The sequence below is a fragment of the Acinonyx jubatus genome, chromosome B4 (assembly GCF_027475565.1).
Source record: "Acinonyx jubatus isolate Ajub_Pintada_27869175 chromosome B4, VMU_Ajub_asm_v1.0, whole genome shotgun sequence".
Classification (NCBI taxonomy): Eukaryota; Metazoa; Chordata; class Mammalia; order Carnivora; family Felidae; genus Acinonyx; species Acinonyx jubatus.
The window spans coordinates 93351355-93371504 of record NC_069387.1 but is presented as its reverse complement, the minus strand read 5'-3'; the positions used below and the strand labels follow the sequence as shown (position 1 = coordinate 93371504).

Sequence of the window (20150 nt, the reverse complement as noted above, 5' to 3'; positions counted from 1 at the left end):
TCAGAAGCTTTCCTGCAACTTTGGGAAAGGCTGCTTCTTAAGACCTCTCACCTCCCCATGAGCATTCCAGCAGAAACTAGCTGACCATATGCCATGTAGACTGCTCCCTTCTGGAAAGCCTACATTGTGCCGGCAATTGGCATAAATTGAATCACTCTGCTGAAAATGCTTTCCAAATTAGGTGGGAAGTAATAATTTCTCATATACCTTCCTTAAACCTGCATACCCACAAGATTTTGCTAGCCTACACCTAATCAGTTTGCTTCCCCATCTCCCCCATATTTGCTGGCAGAAACAATCTTGACTTAGTTAACAGAATGTCATAGAAAATATACTCTGAGCAAGAAGATATGCTGCTGACCCACTTGGGGGTAACATGGGTATGAAAACTTGGACCATGTCTTTGTTCATTCACCAGTTGGACACGTAAATACCACTGCTCACCAGAACAGACAAGAAAGGGAAGAGCTTACCTCAAAGTGAGGTAAATGGTGAGACGAAGTTCATAGAGGAGAGCCTAAGAGATGGAGCCACATATAAGGCCCCACATTGAACCATCAGCAGTTCAAGGGGGAAAACTAATGGTTCTCTGAGCTGTGTGAAGCCAGGTAAAGGGAGGTACCTCTCAGCTTCCTGGAACTGCCCTACTATTTACTATGGCTGTGTCTCTTAAGCATCACAGCCAAAGCCAACATCTTTTGGACACCTCCTGTGGTTTGAGGTGTGCCCAGATGTTACCATCCAGCTAAGAAGAAGAAGAAAAACCACATCTTCAGTTTGCCATTTCTGTTGTCAACTTATGACCAAGGAACACATTGGCCAGAAAGTTGCCTTCAATACAATAAAATGTATTGTTTTGGGGGGAAAGACCAATGAAATACTTCTGCCATTAAGTTGCTATCACTGAAATTTACCTCTTTGTTTCTTGCCAAATACATCATTTTGGCATCATGTCAACCTGCTTAGTTTAATTTAGAAGGGTGAAATCTCACTCACTTAATAACATCACTGCGTAGTTTGGAGGAGAGAAGGCTTAATATTTTAATGTTTTGTAAGCTTATATTTATAGAGGTTGACAAGTAAACATAGATACAAGCTCAGTTTCAGTTATTACCATTAACCAGAAATCACATTACACTGAGGTAGTCTATCTTGTTTTTAAAGTTGAAGTGCTTACATGGCCGAGAATTAATTATTTTGAATGGTAACAACCTCTTGGAAGAACTGGCTAAAATGTAATTTTAAAATGGGTTGTGGGGCTCCTGGGTGGCTCAGTCAGTTAAGCATCCAACTTTGGCTCAGGTCATCTCATGGTTCATGAGTTTGAGCCCCACATCCGGTGAACCGGAGACCCGCCTGGGGTGAGCTCGGCCCTGCTTCAGACTTCACGCTGACAGTGCAGAGCCTGCATGGGATTCTCTCTCTCTCCCTGTCTCTGCCCCTCACACACTAGTACCCCCTCTTTCTCAATAATAAGTAAATAAATAATGAAATAATGAAATCAGTTGTAGGACTGTATTGGTTATAGAGACTTTATAGGACATCAAATAGTTACTAACAGTGATTCTGTTATTCAGTGAGCAGGAACAATAAGTTGCATTTACATTACTGTCAGTAGCTTTGCCAGGTAAAAGAACTGTTATTATAAAGAGCAAAATGTGATATAATTAATTTATCTATAGAAGTATAATGAAAAGCATCATCAATATTTCTCAGGAAAGTAGCTGCCTTCTACTAAACCAGGAACAAAAGGTACCCTGAGTAACTAGTAATGATAATGTTGATAACAAAGGGAAAAAAGCGATTCCCTTTTTCCAACTCATTTAAAGTCCCGCCCACTATTGTATTCAGATACCCAGCATACCACACCTAAAGATTAAGGTTGTTTCTATATCACATACCCAATGAGACCATTCCAGGATAGTTGTTCTTTCTACTTGTACAAAGAGCAACACCTCACAGTTGAGTTTGTTTGGTGAACCTGCTTCAACTTTAATCCAAGTATATAAACCATTTTAACACGAGATGAATTATAAGCCACCTGAGAAGTGATACTAACACTCTAGATATATGAATTCACTTAATGCTCACAAGAATCCTATGCAATAGGTACTATCATTCCACTTTAACAGAGGAGGAGACTGAAACATAAAAGGTTTTAAGGAACGTGCCCAAGATCACACAGCTAAGAATTGGTATAGGAGAGATTTCAACTCAGCCTGGGTGGTCCGAAAATCTAAGTACTTACCCAGTAGGCAGTACCACCTCCCCGGTAATGTATGTAGCAAAAATTAATTAAGCGTCTAGTGTATACCAGGCACTGTGATAATCTCCTTATACACATTAGCATATTAAGTTCACCAGGTCAACAGTTCTGTGTCTTTGGCATAATACCCTAGCTTGGATATAGTCTCTTAAGACTGCAGGACGTTAGCAATAAGAAGTTACTGTATTCTCTTTCTTGTAGGGGTGGAATGGTCCAAACTAGTGAGCAGTATGAATTTGTACATCATGCTCTGTGCCTGTATGAGAGCAGACTTTCAGCAGAAACTGTCCAGTGATTCTCTGAAGATTTACCAGACCATCAATCTCTAGGGGTAGTTAATCAATTACCCACCTGAGGCTTCTGGAAGGAACTTCCTGCAATGGAAGGAAAAGAGAAGTCCTGAAGCCAAGCTGTGGCACGGATTGTGGAAGATGGCAACACAATTAAAGATTGCCAGCCTCTTGTGTATATGAATGCATTTGTAAGCATCCCCTAAGTTATTTTGAAGGTCCTATGCTGATGGAGGTATGATAGGTTTCTCACACAGCTAAGGAGACTTTTGTTTTGTCTGTATTGACTACCTGCCACACAGAATGTACGGATGAAATACTCGGTGATATATGTCATCAGATGACAACTGGAGAAGCTGCTGAAGAAATTATTATTATGTGCTTAGATGCTTTAATGTTTGTAAAATCTGTCTTGTGAATGGACTGTCAGCTGTTAAACTGTTCCTGTTTTAAGTGCTATTACCTTTCTCAGTTACCAGAATCTTGCCGTTAAGGTCGCAAGTGATTGATAATGGATTTTTCACAAATAAGTCCTTGTTTTTGAAAAAAAAAAATCAAAAGCAGTACTATTTTATATGGAAATGTGTCTTGATAATATTACCTATAAATGTGTATTTATCAGTACCTCCTGTCAATCAATTACAGAGCACAATGATTGTCACTGGGTGTGTATGTATTTACTCTCTATTATTGGACATAGAGGTGGTTTCTGCTCCAAAACTCCAGCCACTGTATTTCTACATTGTGAGTCATTTTAATTTAAAAGGGAAAAACAAATTTGTAGCAACTATGATGTATCAAGAATTTTAAATATCCGTGTCTCTTTTACTAAGAAGGAATTTTTGAATATTCTGTCTACCTAGAATCTCTCTCCCCTCCCCCCCCCAAAAAAAGGCAGATCCCTTTGGGAATGAAGTAAACTGTCCCATTTCCAGAAGTTCTCCAAAAGGTTGCTGCCATGGATATTCTTAAATTTCTGAAAGGTTTTAATCCTCAAGAGACAAATAAAGTTAAAAAAATGCACTCAGCAAACACTAGATGTTCTGCCCAAATATGAATTTTCAATGCAGCTATGTTGACTTTGTTTCATACTGCCAATAAACTACTCTTAATACTAACTATTGAGTAAAACATCTGCTTTTTTTTCCTCTTGGGAAGAAGCTCTTATCTTTTGGGGGAAGCCTGGAGTAGGTAATAAGATGGGTTTAATTTTAGTCTCTGCCTCTCCCCAGTGGAGATAACTGTCTCTAAATGTAATATTGTCATCACTTGAGGGATAATGATCTAGAAGTACCATCATTATGTGGTTTTCCTCAATAGGCTCCCAGCATATCATTATACAAACGGTACATGTTTACATCTTTATATCACTTGTCATAGGCCCTCATAAATTACATGACTTGTGTTTATTCAGCAGAATCAATATCACCTGAAGAGATGTAATGTTTTAGGAACATTCAATTAACTAAGATTACAATTCCTTTCTTCCCTCTTGAGGCTAAGAAGTAGTCATGTGCCAAAGAGATGTAGGAGAAAACTTGTAAGTTTTATTCTGCTCCTGGAGGTCAGAATTTTTTCTACATAAAAAAAGGAGAGGTAATCATAATCCCTTCTTTCTAAGGAAACAGACAAAAGGACACTGGTGTAAAACTTCCCCAAACAATTCAATAGGAGGAAGTGCTCGTCACTGACTTTTTCCCCCCACCATGAAGGCACATTTCCTTCCTAGTCTTTGCTTCTCTTATCTGGGAGATTTTTTTTCCCCCCAAGCAAAGCATGAACAGTTGTTAAGTGGAAAATGGAGGCTGAATTTTACATGGCGATTCTTACCTGCTTAATCTTTGGGAATTCAGGTGAGTAGGCTTGCCTCCCTTGGGGCATTTCTCCAACAGCCAGCAGAGGAGTCTCTGTCCTTTGAAGTGTCTGAAATAAGGTGGAAATGGAGCCAGGTCTCCATGGCAGTTTAACCAAAGACGTTGAGGAGGGGGAATAAAAAGAGCCAGCTCTGTCCACTCTGCTGAGACTTTTCTCTGAAAGAAAATAAATGGCCTCCTAATAACTCGGAGAGCTCCTGAAATGGCATCTTTATAGGAGACAGTGAAGCACCTTGAGGAGAAACTGATTATTATGTGGCAGTCTGTGGCATTCTCCATGTTTTTTCCTTATCAGGTTATAGTTTTGTTTTTTGTGTATGTTAAAGAAGGAAAATATAAGGAGATATAACTAAAGGGGGTGAAGAAGTGAGGTGTGTTTTATTTGGAAGTTGCTATTTGGAAGGAACGTCTGAATATTTTCATGGGAGAGTAGAGCAAATTAAGTAAAAGCTCAGAAAATGGTTTCTGATCCTGAACATTTCACTTTTTAATACTGATGTTTAATAATTGGATGTTTAATTTTTTTTTTTTTGGTCAAGAAATGCTGGGGTTTTTTGTTTTGTTTTTTTAGTCTATCAGTTTTGAGGGAAACTTGCAGAGATTGTCACAATATAGAGAAATGCTTCTCTCCAGGACTGTAAGAAATTGTATATGTGATCAATACGTTCACTGGTCACTATTAGCTAAGAAGGTTTAGAGGGGTGGGAAAATTTGTTTTATTTTTGTTTTGTTTTGAGATGAATACATCTAATTTTTAAACACGTATCCAAACCATGTAATTTGTGTACAAATACTGCAGTGCTAACTTAAGAATTGGAAAAAGGGGCGCTTTTTTAGAATGGGGGATGGTGATGAGATGGAAAGAGTATAATGGTCAAAAGGGGAATGGAGCTTTTTATAACTTCAGTATATTTAATAATTGAGCTAAAATATCACACCATATTCTTTGGATGGTTTGGTGTCTTTTTCAAGCTTCCTTTTATTATTTCAGTGGGAGTGTGTTTTCTTCCCTAAACCATGTGAAAGTAAAAGAAAGGGAGCGAAGGATGACATTTTAACCGTCTGACAATGTCAGCCTTGGGATTTTAAATCACGTGTGTTGAATCTGGGACTATTCGCTCGAAATGATAGTAATAGCAAAAGACAAGTAAACCTTGTATTTTCACTGGACTGATTTGCGGGTGGGATGTTTTTGTTTTCTGATGGGCCTTATAATTTTCTACATAGTACTTTATGAGTATCTCATCTTCCAGAGGGGTTTCAGATTGTCCATGTCCATAAACAAGAGTGCCTTTCCAAAAATAAGAGAGTGGTGGTGGGTTTGTGCAATGGGACCAGCCAGAACCAGCAGTGGATGTGGACTGAGGATGGAAAACTCCTTCATGTTAAATCTGCTCTGTGCCTGGGCATCTCCAGCTCTTCTCGTGGCCCTTCCCTACCAGCTGTCTCTACCCACTGCTACCAGGCACCCCGATGGACTTGCCATGAGCAGGAAGGGTTCCTTGAGGTGGAAAATACCTCTCTCTTTCTCAAGAAACAAGGCTCCAAGGTAGTGGTCAAGAAGGACAGGAAATACCTCCATAGCTGGATGAAAATTGATGTCAACAAGGAGGGAAAACCAGTGAACGGAAGCCTCTGCTTAAAAAAAGGTGAGCTATTCTTTTCAGAATTGATTCTGAAAGTTCTTCTGCTCAATGTTATGTTTGTTTGTTTCACATTAAAGGGATATCTTTTTACCTCAACACAATGCCTATCTATGGCACATTCATAAGCTAATGGGAATGGATCATGTGGTTCCCACTGATGTGGAAAACTTCATTATCCTTGTTAAATAAGCCCTCCTCATTAAATTAGCCCAACATCTTTCCTTTTACCTCTTACGTTTCCTTCCCTTCTTTCCTTGCTTCTTTTATTAATTAAACAAACATTTATTGAGTTTCTCTTTTGTACCACACTGTAGACACTTTGGTTAGATACCATTATATAGGAATATAAATCTAGGCATAAATGCAGCATACACATGTAATGACTAAAGCCAGTGATCAGGAAATTAATAATTCTGCTGATGTAGATAATTCTCTGATTAGGAGGAACTAGTAAAACATTAAAATGGTGTTTGAGAAAGACTGGAAAATACATTGTGCCTTTGCAAATTTTTTGTAGTAAAGTTTAGGGGTACAAGAGGTTACATACTTTTGAAATGGTAAGAACCAGTGCATTGTCACAGAGTTTTCTAATTTGTTGACCATTGGTGGATATAATCTAGATGACAGATCCAGTAAAAACTTGTATATACATGCACAAATTCCTGGTGCAGCACACAGTTCAGTCCTGTGCTGGGGATTTTATTGTGGATACAGCTTAATTTTCTATTTTACTTAATCATTTTATTGCTTATTTACTCCTATAGTAGAGATTTGCTTTAGGAATTCATGAAAGATAAAACTATAGAATCATTAGATATTAGGTACAAATGGACCTTGTAAGTCACTGGAGAAATTGTCTAGAAAAGAACCCATCATTGAGGAGACTGCAATTTATCAAGGTTGAGTGAATTATCCCAGATTAATTGGTGGCAAAGGTCTGATTGGAACCCAAATGTCTTAATTCCTTGTCCAGTGTACCTTCCACTATACAGTGTTTCACAAATGCTTAACCACAGAGTTTTGCCCAGTTGACTACATAAGAATTCGACCCGGGGGAGGAGAAGCAATCTCTGCCATCATTTCTTCTCCCCTACCACCGTCAAGATTCTGTTTCAAGAAATTTGGACTAAAACCTGATTTTTTTTTTAAGTCCCCCAGATAATTTTGATCCATAACCCCATTTGGGGATCAGCATTCACTGTACTTTTAAATCTTTTTATTAGGTGTTTATTTTTGAGGCTCCTATGAGTTTTTTCACGATGCTGATCCCTTGGACAGCTTTCTGTCACTCCATTTTGTAAATTAAGTAAGAGTTTAATTAGATGCTAACAATGCAATGGGCTTTTCTACAATAGAAGTTGAATATTACAGTCTTGGCCTTTTTTTATTGTTAATTTTTTTTTAACTTTTTTTTTTTTTTGAGATAGAGAGTGGAAGAATACATGCACAGGAGCAAGGGAGGGGCAGAGGGAGAGGGAGAGAGAGAATCCCAAGCAGGCTGCACCATCAGCACCGAGCCAAACACAGGGCTCAGATTCACAAACAATGAGATCATGACCTGAGTCCAAACCAAGAGTTGGATGCTTAACCAATTGAGCCACCCAAGTGCCCTAACAGTCCCGGTCTTCTTAACTTCTCACTATGAGAATAAGACAAAAATATAAAAGTCAGCTACAAAATTCAAACTTATCAGAGAATATATAGCACAGAACACCAATATGTACAATCCCTTTCATGAGCAAGTTCTTTGGGCAAGGTCTGTCCTAAACAACACAGAAACATTATAAATATTCCCATTGTACCATTAAACATAAGAAGTGAGATCCTTTCCCAGCTTCCAATCAAACCCTAATTAGCAGTATATTCTTTCACTAGAACTTTTAAAAAGTAAATACGGAGATTTACTTTTACAATTCAGTGGAGAATTGTTCAAGATAGAATATAATTAATGGAAAATGATTTCTTTTGACCTTCATGCAAAACTTGTCCAATGATGATGGACTTCACTTCAAAAGTAAGTGGATGAAATAGACTATTTACAGTTAATCTCTGAATGTGCCATATCCAAAACATGCCCAAGAATGTGGGTTGGAAGAGAAAATAGACTTCTAGAAAAAAGCAGAGTAAAAATTTGCACCATTGTGCTACCAAAAAAAAAATCTTATATTTGAATACACATGTATAATACTTATGTTTGAACACAATTATAAGTTAACATATTTTTTCCTCCATCTCAAACTTACTGTTGATTAAAGATACACATGATATCAGTTGACCCATAGCATGAACGTTCATTGATCTGCTAGAGAATCCACTGTGAAAAATTAAATTACATTTAGATGTTTGCAATGAATGACTCCAAATGACCTTTTTGAAAGACTTGATAACTAAATATGATAATCTGACAGCACAATTATGCATATTGTCCATTCATAAGATATGAACTTTTTAATTAAGTTCTTCAGTAAAAGATAGTGTATCTGTGAAGGCCAAAAATCTGAACTATTTGTTTCATAAAGGAAACATTCATGATATCATTCATGTACTTAAGTAATAATTCCCTAATATCTACTATATGCCAGAGCTTGTGCTACGGGTACCCTACACCAGAGATTCTCAACCCAAGCATCTCATCAGAATCACAGTGGGAACTTTGAAATAATACTAATGCCCAAGCCTCATCCTCTAGGCCAATTGAATTCGGTATCATATTTAAAAAAATTTTTTTTGTTTATTTATTTTTGAGAGAGAGAGACAGAGCTCAAGTGGGAGAGGGACAGAGAGAGGAGACACAGAATCTGAAGCAGGCTGTGGGCTCTAAGCTGTCTGCACAGAGCCCGACATGGGGCTCGAACTCACAAACTGTGAGATCATGACCTGAACTAAAGTCAGTCATTTAACCAACTGAGCCACCCAAGCGCCCCTAGGTATCATGTTCTTTAAATGCTTCTAAGATTATTCTAATGTGCAGCCAAAGTTGAGAATCACTGACTATGTCTTATTCTTTACAGTAATGGGGAAGTCAGATATGTAAATAATTACAATAGCGTGTCAACTTTATAAAGTACCCCTTTCTCCACTGTACATTCTTGCCCGTCATATTAAGCAACTGTGTTTTAAAAATTAAGGATAATTTAAAATTTGCATATTTTTTACCCAATCCTTTGAGTGCTCACTGGATTTTGTCATAATTTAGCTGTGCCCTGTTCTCATGAAGCTATGTTTTTTTCTTCTTCCTCTCCTTTCCTCAGAGTTCCTCTGTTACAAGGTGAATTGAGGAGGCTTCTGAAGTGAATTAAAATTCAATGCACGGGAGCCTGGGTGGCTCAGTCAGTTCAGCGACTGACTCTTGATCTCAGTTTATGTTATAATCTCACAGCTCATGAGATCAAGCTCCATGTCGCCCTCTGTGCTGACAGCAATAAGCCTGCTTAGGACTCTCTCTGTCCCTCCCCCACTCGCACACACTCACACGCACTCTCTCTCTCGAAATAAATAAACATTTTTAAAAATTCAATGCAAAAATTAATGCGTTTTTTGAGAGAAGGATCTATACTAGAGTCATATTTCCTCAAATAATCACGGTCCCTTAAAGAGTACATTGCATGCCTTCATTTTGGATAAAAGGAGAGGACCTGGGAGACAGACTCTTAAAAAAAAATGATCCTTTTATAATCAATTTATAAAATTAGACACTAGTAGTTATTATTCTGAGTCATAAGAGCAATAACGAAACCTTGTCTCCAAAATGCCAATGTATGTGGCTAAAAATTGAAAAAATTCATTCCCTCCATAAATTCTTTTGTCAGTCAGGTGCCAGATATCCAGCTCTTTGGAAACACTTACACCTTTGGCCATGTGTCAATAAAACAAAAAGGTGATTGACAGACTTTCTCAATTTTTCTTCGTACGTATTGGTGTTATATTGTATAGCTACATCCTTGGAGCCACTGAATTAAGAGAATGATTTTTAGAAATCCTTTGTGTATAATTTCTCAGTCTTAGTCTATAAATTAACACAAAGCAGTTATCAATAACACAGTAAGAATAAGGAAAAACCAAAATCTGTTCAGTAATATTGCAATTTTATGTAATCACACCTTTAACTTTAAAAAAAAAAAAAGAATATTACTTTAGGAGTAAAAATGCATTCTGAGGTCCAAACCTCTAATTTACAAACTCTTTAAACATAGTGGTTCTAGACCTTCCAGATGAGAGGTGCCATCACTTGGCTACTTTTTCCAAAGGATGCCAAGTGTCTACTTATAAACAGTTACTTTCACTCAGCTGTGTTTGTATTGAATGCAGAGTAACATTATATGTAAGATGTCAACTAACCAGTCCATATTCTAGTGACATCTACTACAGATTCACTAACTCAAATCTCATATTTACCTAAGGGCAGGAAAATTTTTGCAGACATATTTTCACATGTCCCTAACATGACCGAGCTAGTGAAATCCCTTAAAGAGATTTCGCTTCTGAAGTAAACCAATTGCTGACAGACTTGATATAACTGCTGGTTAAAGTAATTGTTTAATTGCAGTAACGTGGGTGAGGGAATAAAATGCATTAGCACTGTAATATCCATATATACTCTTGGGAGAAAGGGTCTTAACAGAAGCTGCTTCCTTTAGTGATTGGTGGGAATGCTTGTAAATAGAGTTGAGGAAAAAACCAAAACAAAACAACAGTGTCTTTTGTAGGTACAGATCCTACTTTGACCACATTGCTGCCATTGGGTTTATTTTCTCCTTGCAAGATTATAAAAACATGGGCCTCGCAATTGACCATTTACTTATGGGAGCACTGGAAATCGTATGATCATTGGTTCCTGGTATATGATTTACGTGATTATAGAAAAATACCCAGCACCGTATCCAGAGTGCCCCAACCATTTTTAACCTGTGACACGTCAATGAACTTATCAAGGCACATCCATGGCGGTGTATGACTTTCATGGGCCCTTTGTGGGCCCCTTCCTCCATTAAAATAAATAAATAAAATAATTTCATAGATTTTCATGAGCCCCCAAATTCTCATTTTTCCCTATTGTGTAAAAAAACAAATTTAAGCAAACATTTTGACTCTGAAAGTTCTTCCTTTTTTAAAATTTTCTAATTAAATTATTTTTTTTAACGTCATGGGTCCTTGGTACTGTGCCTATTGTGCCGAATGGACAAGTCAGCTGGGGGCACACCAAGTTATTCACCCACTTTCCGTCTTCCATTTTCCTGACCTTGCTTAAGTAGTACCTGCCTCAGCATCCCTCTCCCACAGCCTAGGAGCAATGAATTGAAAAGCCATTCTTTCTCCCCCATCTAGCATAGTTTCCTTGTACCCACCATCTAATATATATCCATGTCCCCAAAGAAAACATAGGACACTAGGATTAACCAGGCACATCTTCCTAACACAACTCGGAGTATAGTAGTTGAATAATAATTGGCTATTGAAAAGTATTGCTTTCATTAAGTTTTCATTTTTTTTTTTTTTTTACTTTAAATGTTTTACCATGCTCTGCTTTGATGTTTTCCTATGCCATGTCAACTTCCACTTAATTTTTCTTTCTTTATTTCTAATCTTGGCTCTTTCTTAAGTCTGTAAAAAAAAAATTGACCTCTGAAATTCTCTGATTTGTTATGTCGCCCATTGTTTACAAATTCCCCCTCGTCCCTCGTTGGTATCTCTTTCCACAAACTTCTCGCATCCTTGTTCACTTTCTCAAATTTTAGATAGGTCTTCTCTTATGCACCCTTTATTTTATTGATTACACTTTCTGAAATGTTATTCTTTTCAGCATTTCTAAAAATTATTTAGTCTGTTATAACTCGTATCCCTTTCACTTCACTTTATTCTAGCCCAGTCTTGTGGAATATACTTAGTGTACAATATATATGCATAAATCTTCCTTTTTCTAAGGTATATTCATTTCATTTATTATCTCTTTTCCAGACTTTTTGCCCACTTTTAAAAGGTGTATTATATTTGGCATCTTCTTACAGAAAAGAGAGTCCCAATATAGTTGAAATTTTCTATCTCCTAAATAAGTTCTGTCCAAGTTATTCTTTTTTCAGCATGGTTGAAAGTTATTCATATCACTTAAAGGAGGGAAACTAACAGATTGTGTATTTTTACTATCATTATACAAAAATCACATTTGTATTATTAATCATATCTGAGCTACTCATAGACTAATTAATAAACTAAAATACATGTTGCTTTTTTAAAAAATATATTCAAAATATCGTCCTGACCTGGTACAGTCATTGAAAATCATCTTACAGTTGCGCTATCTGCAACTTAAGTGCTAAAATCTTTTAAATAGTATCCAGGATGATATACCTTATCTTGAATTGTGTTCTAAGAGGAATCATGCATAAAGTGGAAACAATGTGGTAGCAATGGTACAATAAAGCTTTTAAAAATAGCTTCAACATATTGTTCCATTGTGTAAGAACTTTTCCTTGCATTTGTCAAAACACATCTCACTCTTTCATGAACTGTAAAATGCATACACCTTTTTAAAGAATGTCAGAAGAATTTATAGACACCAAAACATTCAAGGATATACTATTTTCAATATAATTTCATAGCACCCATTTCAACAGAGTTCAGGAGATGAAAAGACCAGCATATTTCGATTGCCGTATATATTTCTAGAATGGATTTTCTTGCCTCCCATCTACTTTAAACCCTTCGATACCCACGTAAAGAATGATTAGAATTCAGTTTGGCTCATATTGAGTATATGGATAAAACCTTACAGTTAGATATATATTACAATCGCCGAGAAACTTGTTAGACATGCAGGTGCTGGGTCCCACACCAAATCTCCTAGTGAAGGGCCAAGCCTTCAATATTCTAAAAAGCTCCAAAGGGGATTCTGATGCCTACCACAGTTTGCAGACCACTGCTTTAAAACACACGAAATTTGGAAACTAAATGTTAAGACTAAAGCTTCTTTCCTGCTTCTGAAATAGCACAGGTTAAAAACACAGTGACAAAATGAAGGGGTACCGACCTTGGATATTCTTTTTTTTTTTTCCCTTTAGAAAAAAAGGTAGTGGTCTAAAATGTAAAATGGACTTGTTTGGAGTGTTTTAAAAATACACTTAGAAGGTTAAAGACAATTTCAGAAGACTGAATTTTTTTCCATAAGATGTTCCAAAGCTACATGTGATGGTAATAAGCTATGTTACTTACACAGAAATTGCAAGAGTGTTTTGATCATTTATCTAATTTGGGGAGATTCTTGTTTCATCCATTGAATGAATCATGTAACTTGATGAATAAAAAAAAGTTCTTAGAACAAGAACTTAACCATCTCCTCCTCAGTGAAGAGGAACAAGCATAGGTTGACATGCTAAGACACATAATTACATACTATGTATTTGGAAGTTTGTTTTTGTCTTAACCCCATAATTAAATTTTTTTTGAGGGTCTAAAAGCTAAAAATGTCATAGGTGGTAATCAACGCAGAGGACCGGCATTGGTCAAAGCCCAAAAATAACTAAAATACCAATCGCTACGTACAGAAAATTTTATATCCCAACAATAGACAAATGTCTTCTTGAAGGAACATTCAAGCACTTAATTCAATTAAGACTGCAAAATTAAGGCTGCTTTTTGGCGTTTATTATAAACGATTATTGCTAATAGAACAATTGGGTTTGTCATATAGAAAACATCCCAGGGATAAATAAATCTGGTCTATGTTCAGGGTAGTAACCTGGGCGCAATGGCAATGGCATATGATTCAGAAGGAAAAAACAAATAGAAACTAGCAGGAATGTCCAAAAATCTATTAAAGTCTAGGCCTAGTAGATCTACAGGTAGGTTTGTCAGCTATAATACAGAACATTCAATTACATTTGAATTTCAGATAAATGACAATGTTTTAATGTCAGTACATTCCCAGTATAATATGTAACATATAATATAACCTTTGTAATATTATATATTTGACATATGCTAAATATTCTGAATTATTAGTTATTTATTGGAAACTCCAATTTAACTGGGCATATCATATATTTTTATTTGCTAAACCTGGCAATCCCATGTACAGGGTACTTTGCACAACTTTCCACATCTCAAAGAGGGTGCTTAATACAGTCGTGATTATTTCGTTAACCTTTAAGAGAATTGGTGAGATTTTTTTTTATCTTACTAAATTTTAAAAATACTTTTTCCATTTCTATCCTCTTTTCTGTGCCTTATCCCTCTCTTCTTTATATATGCTATCATACAAAATATGTCCACTGAAATTGGAATGGAAATAAATGAGATTCAAAAGAGGGCTCAGAAAGGTGGACCAGAACAGGGAAAATGCAATCCTTCACCTAGATCTTCACTTAGCACATAGTAGTTGCTCAAGAAATAGTTGGTTGAATGAACCACTAAAGGAGTAGTAAAAAATAAAATCTTCCTTCTGCCAGTTTTTAAACCAGAAACTTTTCAAAATTATAGTTATCTAACTGGGCAAGATTTTATATCCTAGGAAACTGTGACACATAATGAAATTGATAGAAGCATCTAAACATACCCCTCAGTCCATAATTTACAGTCCTTTCCAACGCTTCATATTATACGATTGTTCTCCAGGTCTTGTTAATCGAAGTGTGGTCCAAAGACCATCAACACCAGCATTGGCATGCCCTGAGAACTTGTGAGGAGTGCCGGCTCTGACAACTTTTACTCAACCAGAATTTATATGTTAGCGAAATCCCCAACAGATGGAGAGCACGTTTTAAAATTATGGCTAGGTGAACCTAATTTGCAAATCAATTATTTTTAAGTATTGGCAATTCAGCCTTGCAAAGTAAAGCTATACATTAATCTCACCAGTTCATAAGTTTTAAATCAATTACAGAAGATAGGGAGCTCAGAAACTACAACTGTCCCAGGATTTGGTGCTCACACAATTAGGACTGGAAACAGTTGGCTCTGTGGTAAAAGAAAGTCATTGCTTTCCCAGGAATCGTCCATCTGCATGACGAAGCTAAGCAAGTTGTTAGTAGTGATTCTCAGCCTGGCATTCTGTCCAATGACCCCTTTGAGAAGTTGAATGAAAGCTATGAAAGTCTCCCACAAGAAAAAAGTATGCACGGACATATATTTAGGACGTGGCATAAAGTTTTTCGTGATTCATGGACCCCCTGAAGCCAATTTCATGACTCCCTAAATGCTCAGAGAGTAAATTTAATTCTATCTTCTACACAGAACTGAGGTTTTCTGGTAGCGGTTTCTACAACTCCCCTGACCCTATGATAGATGGACAAAGGATGGGTGGACTGGAAATTAGCATTGTCACACTCCAAGTTCTTGAATTTTTCATATAACTGAAGCTCATTCGCATGCCTGTTATGAAAGAGGCCTGCTTTTTCTGAAGTCAAATTGCTTTTATGTGAAGACTCCACAAAACACAAAGGTAATTTTAGCAACTGTCCTTTCTTTACCTCAGCTGGCCTGGGAGCAGAAGTTTCGGTAAGGAGCGCTAGAAACACGGCTCCACCCCAAATCCCCACCACTTTTAATGCAGTTCCGTATAGCCCGGAACACCTTATTAGGAATACCACAGAGGCCTTCACCAGAAGTACAACAGAACACGACCGCCGCCACAGCAGACAGACACAGCACCCCAGTCTGCAGACGACTGGAATGACTGAGACATCTTGGGTCCCCTGGACTACTCGGCCCTTCTCCAGCACCACTGAAGAGGTAAGGGGAGAATGGGTGTGGGGCGTGGTTTGTAACGGTCTCAGAAAGCCCGCTGCTTGACAAGATCTGCTCTGCTAGAATTGCCACTACTCAAATGTGTGATTAGGTACTCTGTGTCCTAGCTGCTAATTATGCATGGTGCATTCTGTGCGATGAAAAACTCTTTGAGATAGGACAGAGGGAAAGACAATCAGGCCGCGATGTCAAAACTGCACTCCTGCAGGTTGGCCACATTTCTGAACCAAAGTCAGGCTTCATAGTCTTACGCATAACCTAAAAACAGGCAATAGAAATTAAAATCAGTGTTTTGCAGATTCCCCTGATTGTATGCCACAATCATTTATGCTCATAAGGGAGTGGAAAGAGTCACAAAGCAATGGAAGATTCAGGAATCACTATGACTGATTTGTGAACATAGTCAAATACTCAAAGTCACGTACCAATTCTACATCAGCAGCCACAAAAGGGCAGATAAGTTTAACGGCTGGGGGAGCAGCAACAGTGCAGTCGTAGAGTCTGCTCACGGAGTATTTCAGTTCATCCCTTCCGGTCTGCTTCCCACTCAGGGCTTTAGGCCACCGTTTTAGGCAATAATAGTGTAACTGCAAAAGTGCAATTTGTAAAGACAAATCAAAAATGCTGCTTCATTTGCAAGTGTTTAGCTGTTTCCTAATAAGCAAACCAAAAACAATTGAAAGAAAGTAAAAGCCCAACACTAGGCGTATGACTTAACGCCCCTTTAGTGCTCTGGTTTCTTCCCCCTTGTGCAGAATTTAATATTGCATGTGGTTCCTGAGTAGTAAGCACCTACTTCAGTATTGATCACAAAACAAATATAACCAGTATATTGAATAATTTGTGGAACTTTCTTTTTACCTCCAGCCTTCCTTTACTCTAAATCTTCCCTACAAGCTAGTGCTTCCCTTGCCTCTGAACAGAATTTAGGAAGGCCTCGTGACTTTTCTGGACGCTCTTGATTATCACTTTAAAAGTCAACACTCACTCTCAACCCATTAGCAAGGATTATCCAATTCAGGAAGTAACCCAAAGTCTAAATTCAACATAAATCTTAGCTTGTCCTCTCCCTTCACCCCATCCCTTTGGGCTTGACGTAGGGAAAGGGAACCTGTCCAAAACCTCCCACGTCCCACCTAGCTTTTTACCCATGTCTCCTAGTTTGATCATTGTGGTTTCAGACCTGTCTGGGCTTGGAAAGTGGGGAAGGAAAACAGGAAATGAGAACAGGAGAGATGGCACTCGAGGTTGCCATCATGAACTGGTGCTGTGCTCTCTCTAAATCTCTAACTCCTAAGCCCTGCCACCCACTGATGCCAGTGAGATTTGCCACTTACTTTTGAAATTGAATGCCTCTTGGCGGAGCACCTTCTTGTCTCCGCTGAATGTGTCTCAGCCAAAACATCAGTTTGTAAGAGTATCCACGTACATCTGAAAATACATGTGTACGTGTAATTTTTTTACACAACTAATACACCAAAAATTAAGTGTATATTTTAAGAATATATAGGATATCTTATATACACATATACCAGTTCAGAAAAGGAAATAAGCATATACTGTACTGATATATATATATCATATAATATATATGTATATATATAAAATAATATATAATTATATATATGTATATATATAAAATATATATATATATATCATATAATACATTAAGTATGTCAACTAAGAAACAGGCTGAATAAAACTGTAATAAAAACATACCTGCCTGCACACTCAAGGATGGTCTTTTAGCAAAAAACATTTTCCCATTTTTTTCCCACATTGGACCACTGTGAAACACACACAGAAAGAGCTCCTAGAGGCAGCCAGGCTCTACTGTGATGAATCAAGAACATCCAGAGCTTTGCTGCAGGCACCCTTGCCCTTGGGTCAACCCAGCCCTGTGTTATAGAGCTCAACTGATCCAGCCTTATACGTGGATTTGCAGTCTCTGGTCTTGGTAAATGCACTGCAGGGGTGTATTTTGGGTTTTTTTTATTGTTATTGTTTTTTAGTCTTTTTCTTTTTTTTCTTTTAATGTTTATTCATTTTTGAGAGAGAGAGAGAGAGAGAGAGAGCACAAGTCAGGGAGGAGCTAAGGGAGAGGGGAGACAGAGGATCTGAAGCAGGCTCCCTGCTGACAGCAGAGACCCGATGTGGGGCTCGAGCTCATGAACCGTGAGATCATGACCTGAACTGAAGTTCAGTTGGATGCTTAACTGACTGAGTCACCCAGGCACCCCCTTGGTCTTTTTCTAAAGCGAAATCCTCCGCAATGTTTGTGAGCTCCCAGATGGGGCACCAGAATGGCTACGTATCTAGTAGTCATCAAGTCATGACTCATCCCCTAGTTTTTCCTTGAAGCACAGGCAAAATCTTAACTATGTCTTGGGAAGCTGAAGTTCTAAAAGCTATGCTCCTTCCAAAGGCAGTTTCTAAAACTGCAGTTTTCCATGACTCTAATGCTTTAGTCAAGACATCTCTGCTAGATCATCATTTGATTTAGCATGAGCACTTACCTTATAACAGTCAATTACAAATAGCTGTAGTTAGGTATTTTGAAAGGAAAAGTCACGTGGGAGGTAAAATGCTTTGAAAGTAATTGTCCTTTGAAAGTAATTTTGAAAGATACTCTATCTCTATACCTAGATATCATTTGACTTGATTGCTTGGAATTCTGTAAAAGGAAAATCTTTATGTGTCCACTGGGTTTTTTTGTTTTGTTTTTTGGGGTTTTTTTTGGGTTTTTTTTTGTTTTTTTTTTTTGTTTTGTTTTGTTTTTTATCAGATAGCAACTGATCTGTGGTGATTTTGGATTGACAGTACAGTTGGGCTGTGAATTGGGGTGGTATATTATCAGGTGGTGATGGGAAAAATCTGAATGTGAGGATAAGGACCGTATTTATTCAGCTTTGCGTCTCCAGCATCTGAACATAGTGCTCAATATGTTATAGAGTTTTTGTAGAAAGGAAAGGAAAAGAAAGATGTGGAATGGAGCGGAGCAAGATGGAGAGGGGAGGGAAGTGGAACAGCATGAAGTGCAGGGGAGTGGCCTGAAGAGGAACGGTATGAAATGGAGTGAAGTGGAGAAGAGTGGACTGGACTGGAATGAAACGGAATGGAGAGGAGTAGAGTGGAGTAGAGCACAGTGCAGGAAAATAGAATAGGGATAATGGAATGGAATTCTGGGAAAATGAATCAATTGAAATGGTATGGAAGTGGGTGGAATTGTTGACCACATGGGTAACAAATGACCCATCTACTGTCCGTGTCCAGATACGATGGTCATGTTGAATAGCCACGCACATTTTTATTGCACATTTCATTTTAGTGTTTTTAAGTTTGCGTGTGTCTAGAGTTTAGTATGTTTAATACATAATAATACATATATTGTTTCATTCAGGAGCTAATCTTCAGTTCCTTTTTCTCCCTTCTAATTCCCCCCATTTCATCTCTTAATCACCCTTCGATTCCCCACCAAAAAAAAATTAGAAGAAAGGGGAAGAGGCATTGATGGCCATACAATTCAATAGATTTGGAAAATGCTCATCAACTCAAAGAACATTTTTTGAGGACCTAACTAGTGTCAGAACAGAGTGGTTGAGTCTTTGAGATCAAAGCCCTAACTCTGCTTCTTACTAGCCAGTGACCTGGCAAGTTACTTAAATTCTCTAAGCCTCAGTTTCCTCACCTATAAGAAGGAACTCCCAGCTCTGAGGGCTGTTGCAAGGGTTGGGGGAGACAATACATGCAAAATGCTTACTATAGCACTTGGTCCTTAGCAAGCATTTAGGAAATAATAGCTCTCATTGCTATTTTCCACTGAGACACAAAGATGAATGACAAAACTGTTGCCCTGAAGGAACTCACCATCTGCTGTCTGGGGTTGAAGGAAATGGAAATATACACAGGCTCTTATGGAATTCAAAAGCAAGGTTCCTAACTGGTGTGAAGGTTTCAGGGAGTGTCTTCCTGTGAAGGGAATATCTAAATTGAGCCTAAAGAAGAATAGGAGTAACCTAATAAGAGGTAGGAGAGTAGGAAAGAGGGAGACAAAGGAACTGGGTTGGATGGGATGGAGAGTTAGAAAGTGATTTCAATCTTTACCTAAAATTTGCATTTTCTGATATAATTTATTGTCAAGTTAGCTAACATACAGCGTATACAGTGTGTTCTTGGTTTCGAGAGTATGTCCCCATGATTTATCGCTTTCATGCAACACCCAGTGTTCATCCCAACAAGTGCCCTCCTCAATGCCCATCACGCATTTTCCTCTTTCCCCCAGTCTCCTCGTCAACCCTCAGTTTGTTCTCTGTATTTAAGTGTCTCTTATGGTTTG

The 20150-nt window shown here is 37.8% G+C and overlaps 2 protein-coding genes across 6 annotated transcripts in view; both read left to right on the top strand.

The window, feature by feature from the left end:
* Positions 1 to 3674, top strand: part of PTPRR (protein tyrosine phosphatase receptor type R) — a 241745-nt gene extending 238071 nt beyond the window's left edge. For all 3 annotated transcript variants that reach the window (XM_027071251.2, XM_053226493.1, XM_053226494.1), the window contains one exon: positions 2468 to 3674. In XM_027071251.2, the coding sequence (XP_026927052.1) occupies positions 2468 to 2561 (94 nt within the window). In that variant the 3' untranslated portion in view covers positions 2562 to 3674. The remainder of the gene's footprint in view (positions 1 to 2467) is intronic.
* A 577-nt stretch (positions 3675 to 4251) lies between these two features.
* Positions 4252 to 20150, top strand: part of PTPRB (protein tyrosine phosphatase receptor type B) — a 118710-nt gene continuing 102811 nt past the window's right edge. For 2 of the 3 annotated variants that reach the window (XM_015063617.3, XM_015063616.3), the window contains exons 1-3: positions 4252 to 4409; positions 5684 to 6079; positions 15543 to 15799. In XM_015063617.3, coding sequence (XP_014919103.2) covers positions 4355 to 4409; positions 5684 to 6079; positions 15543 to 15799 — 708 coding nt within the window. In that variant the 5' untranslated portion in view covers positions 4252 to 4354. The remainder of the gene's footprint in view (positions 4410 to 5683; positions 6080 to 15542; positions 15800 to 20150) is intronic. The other variant, XM_027071254.2, reaches the window with a different exon arrangement.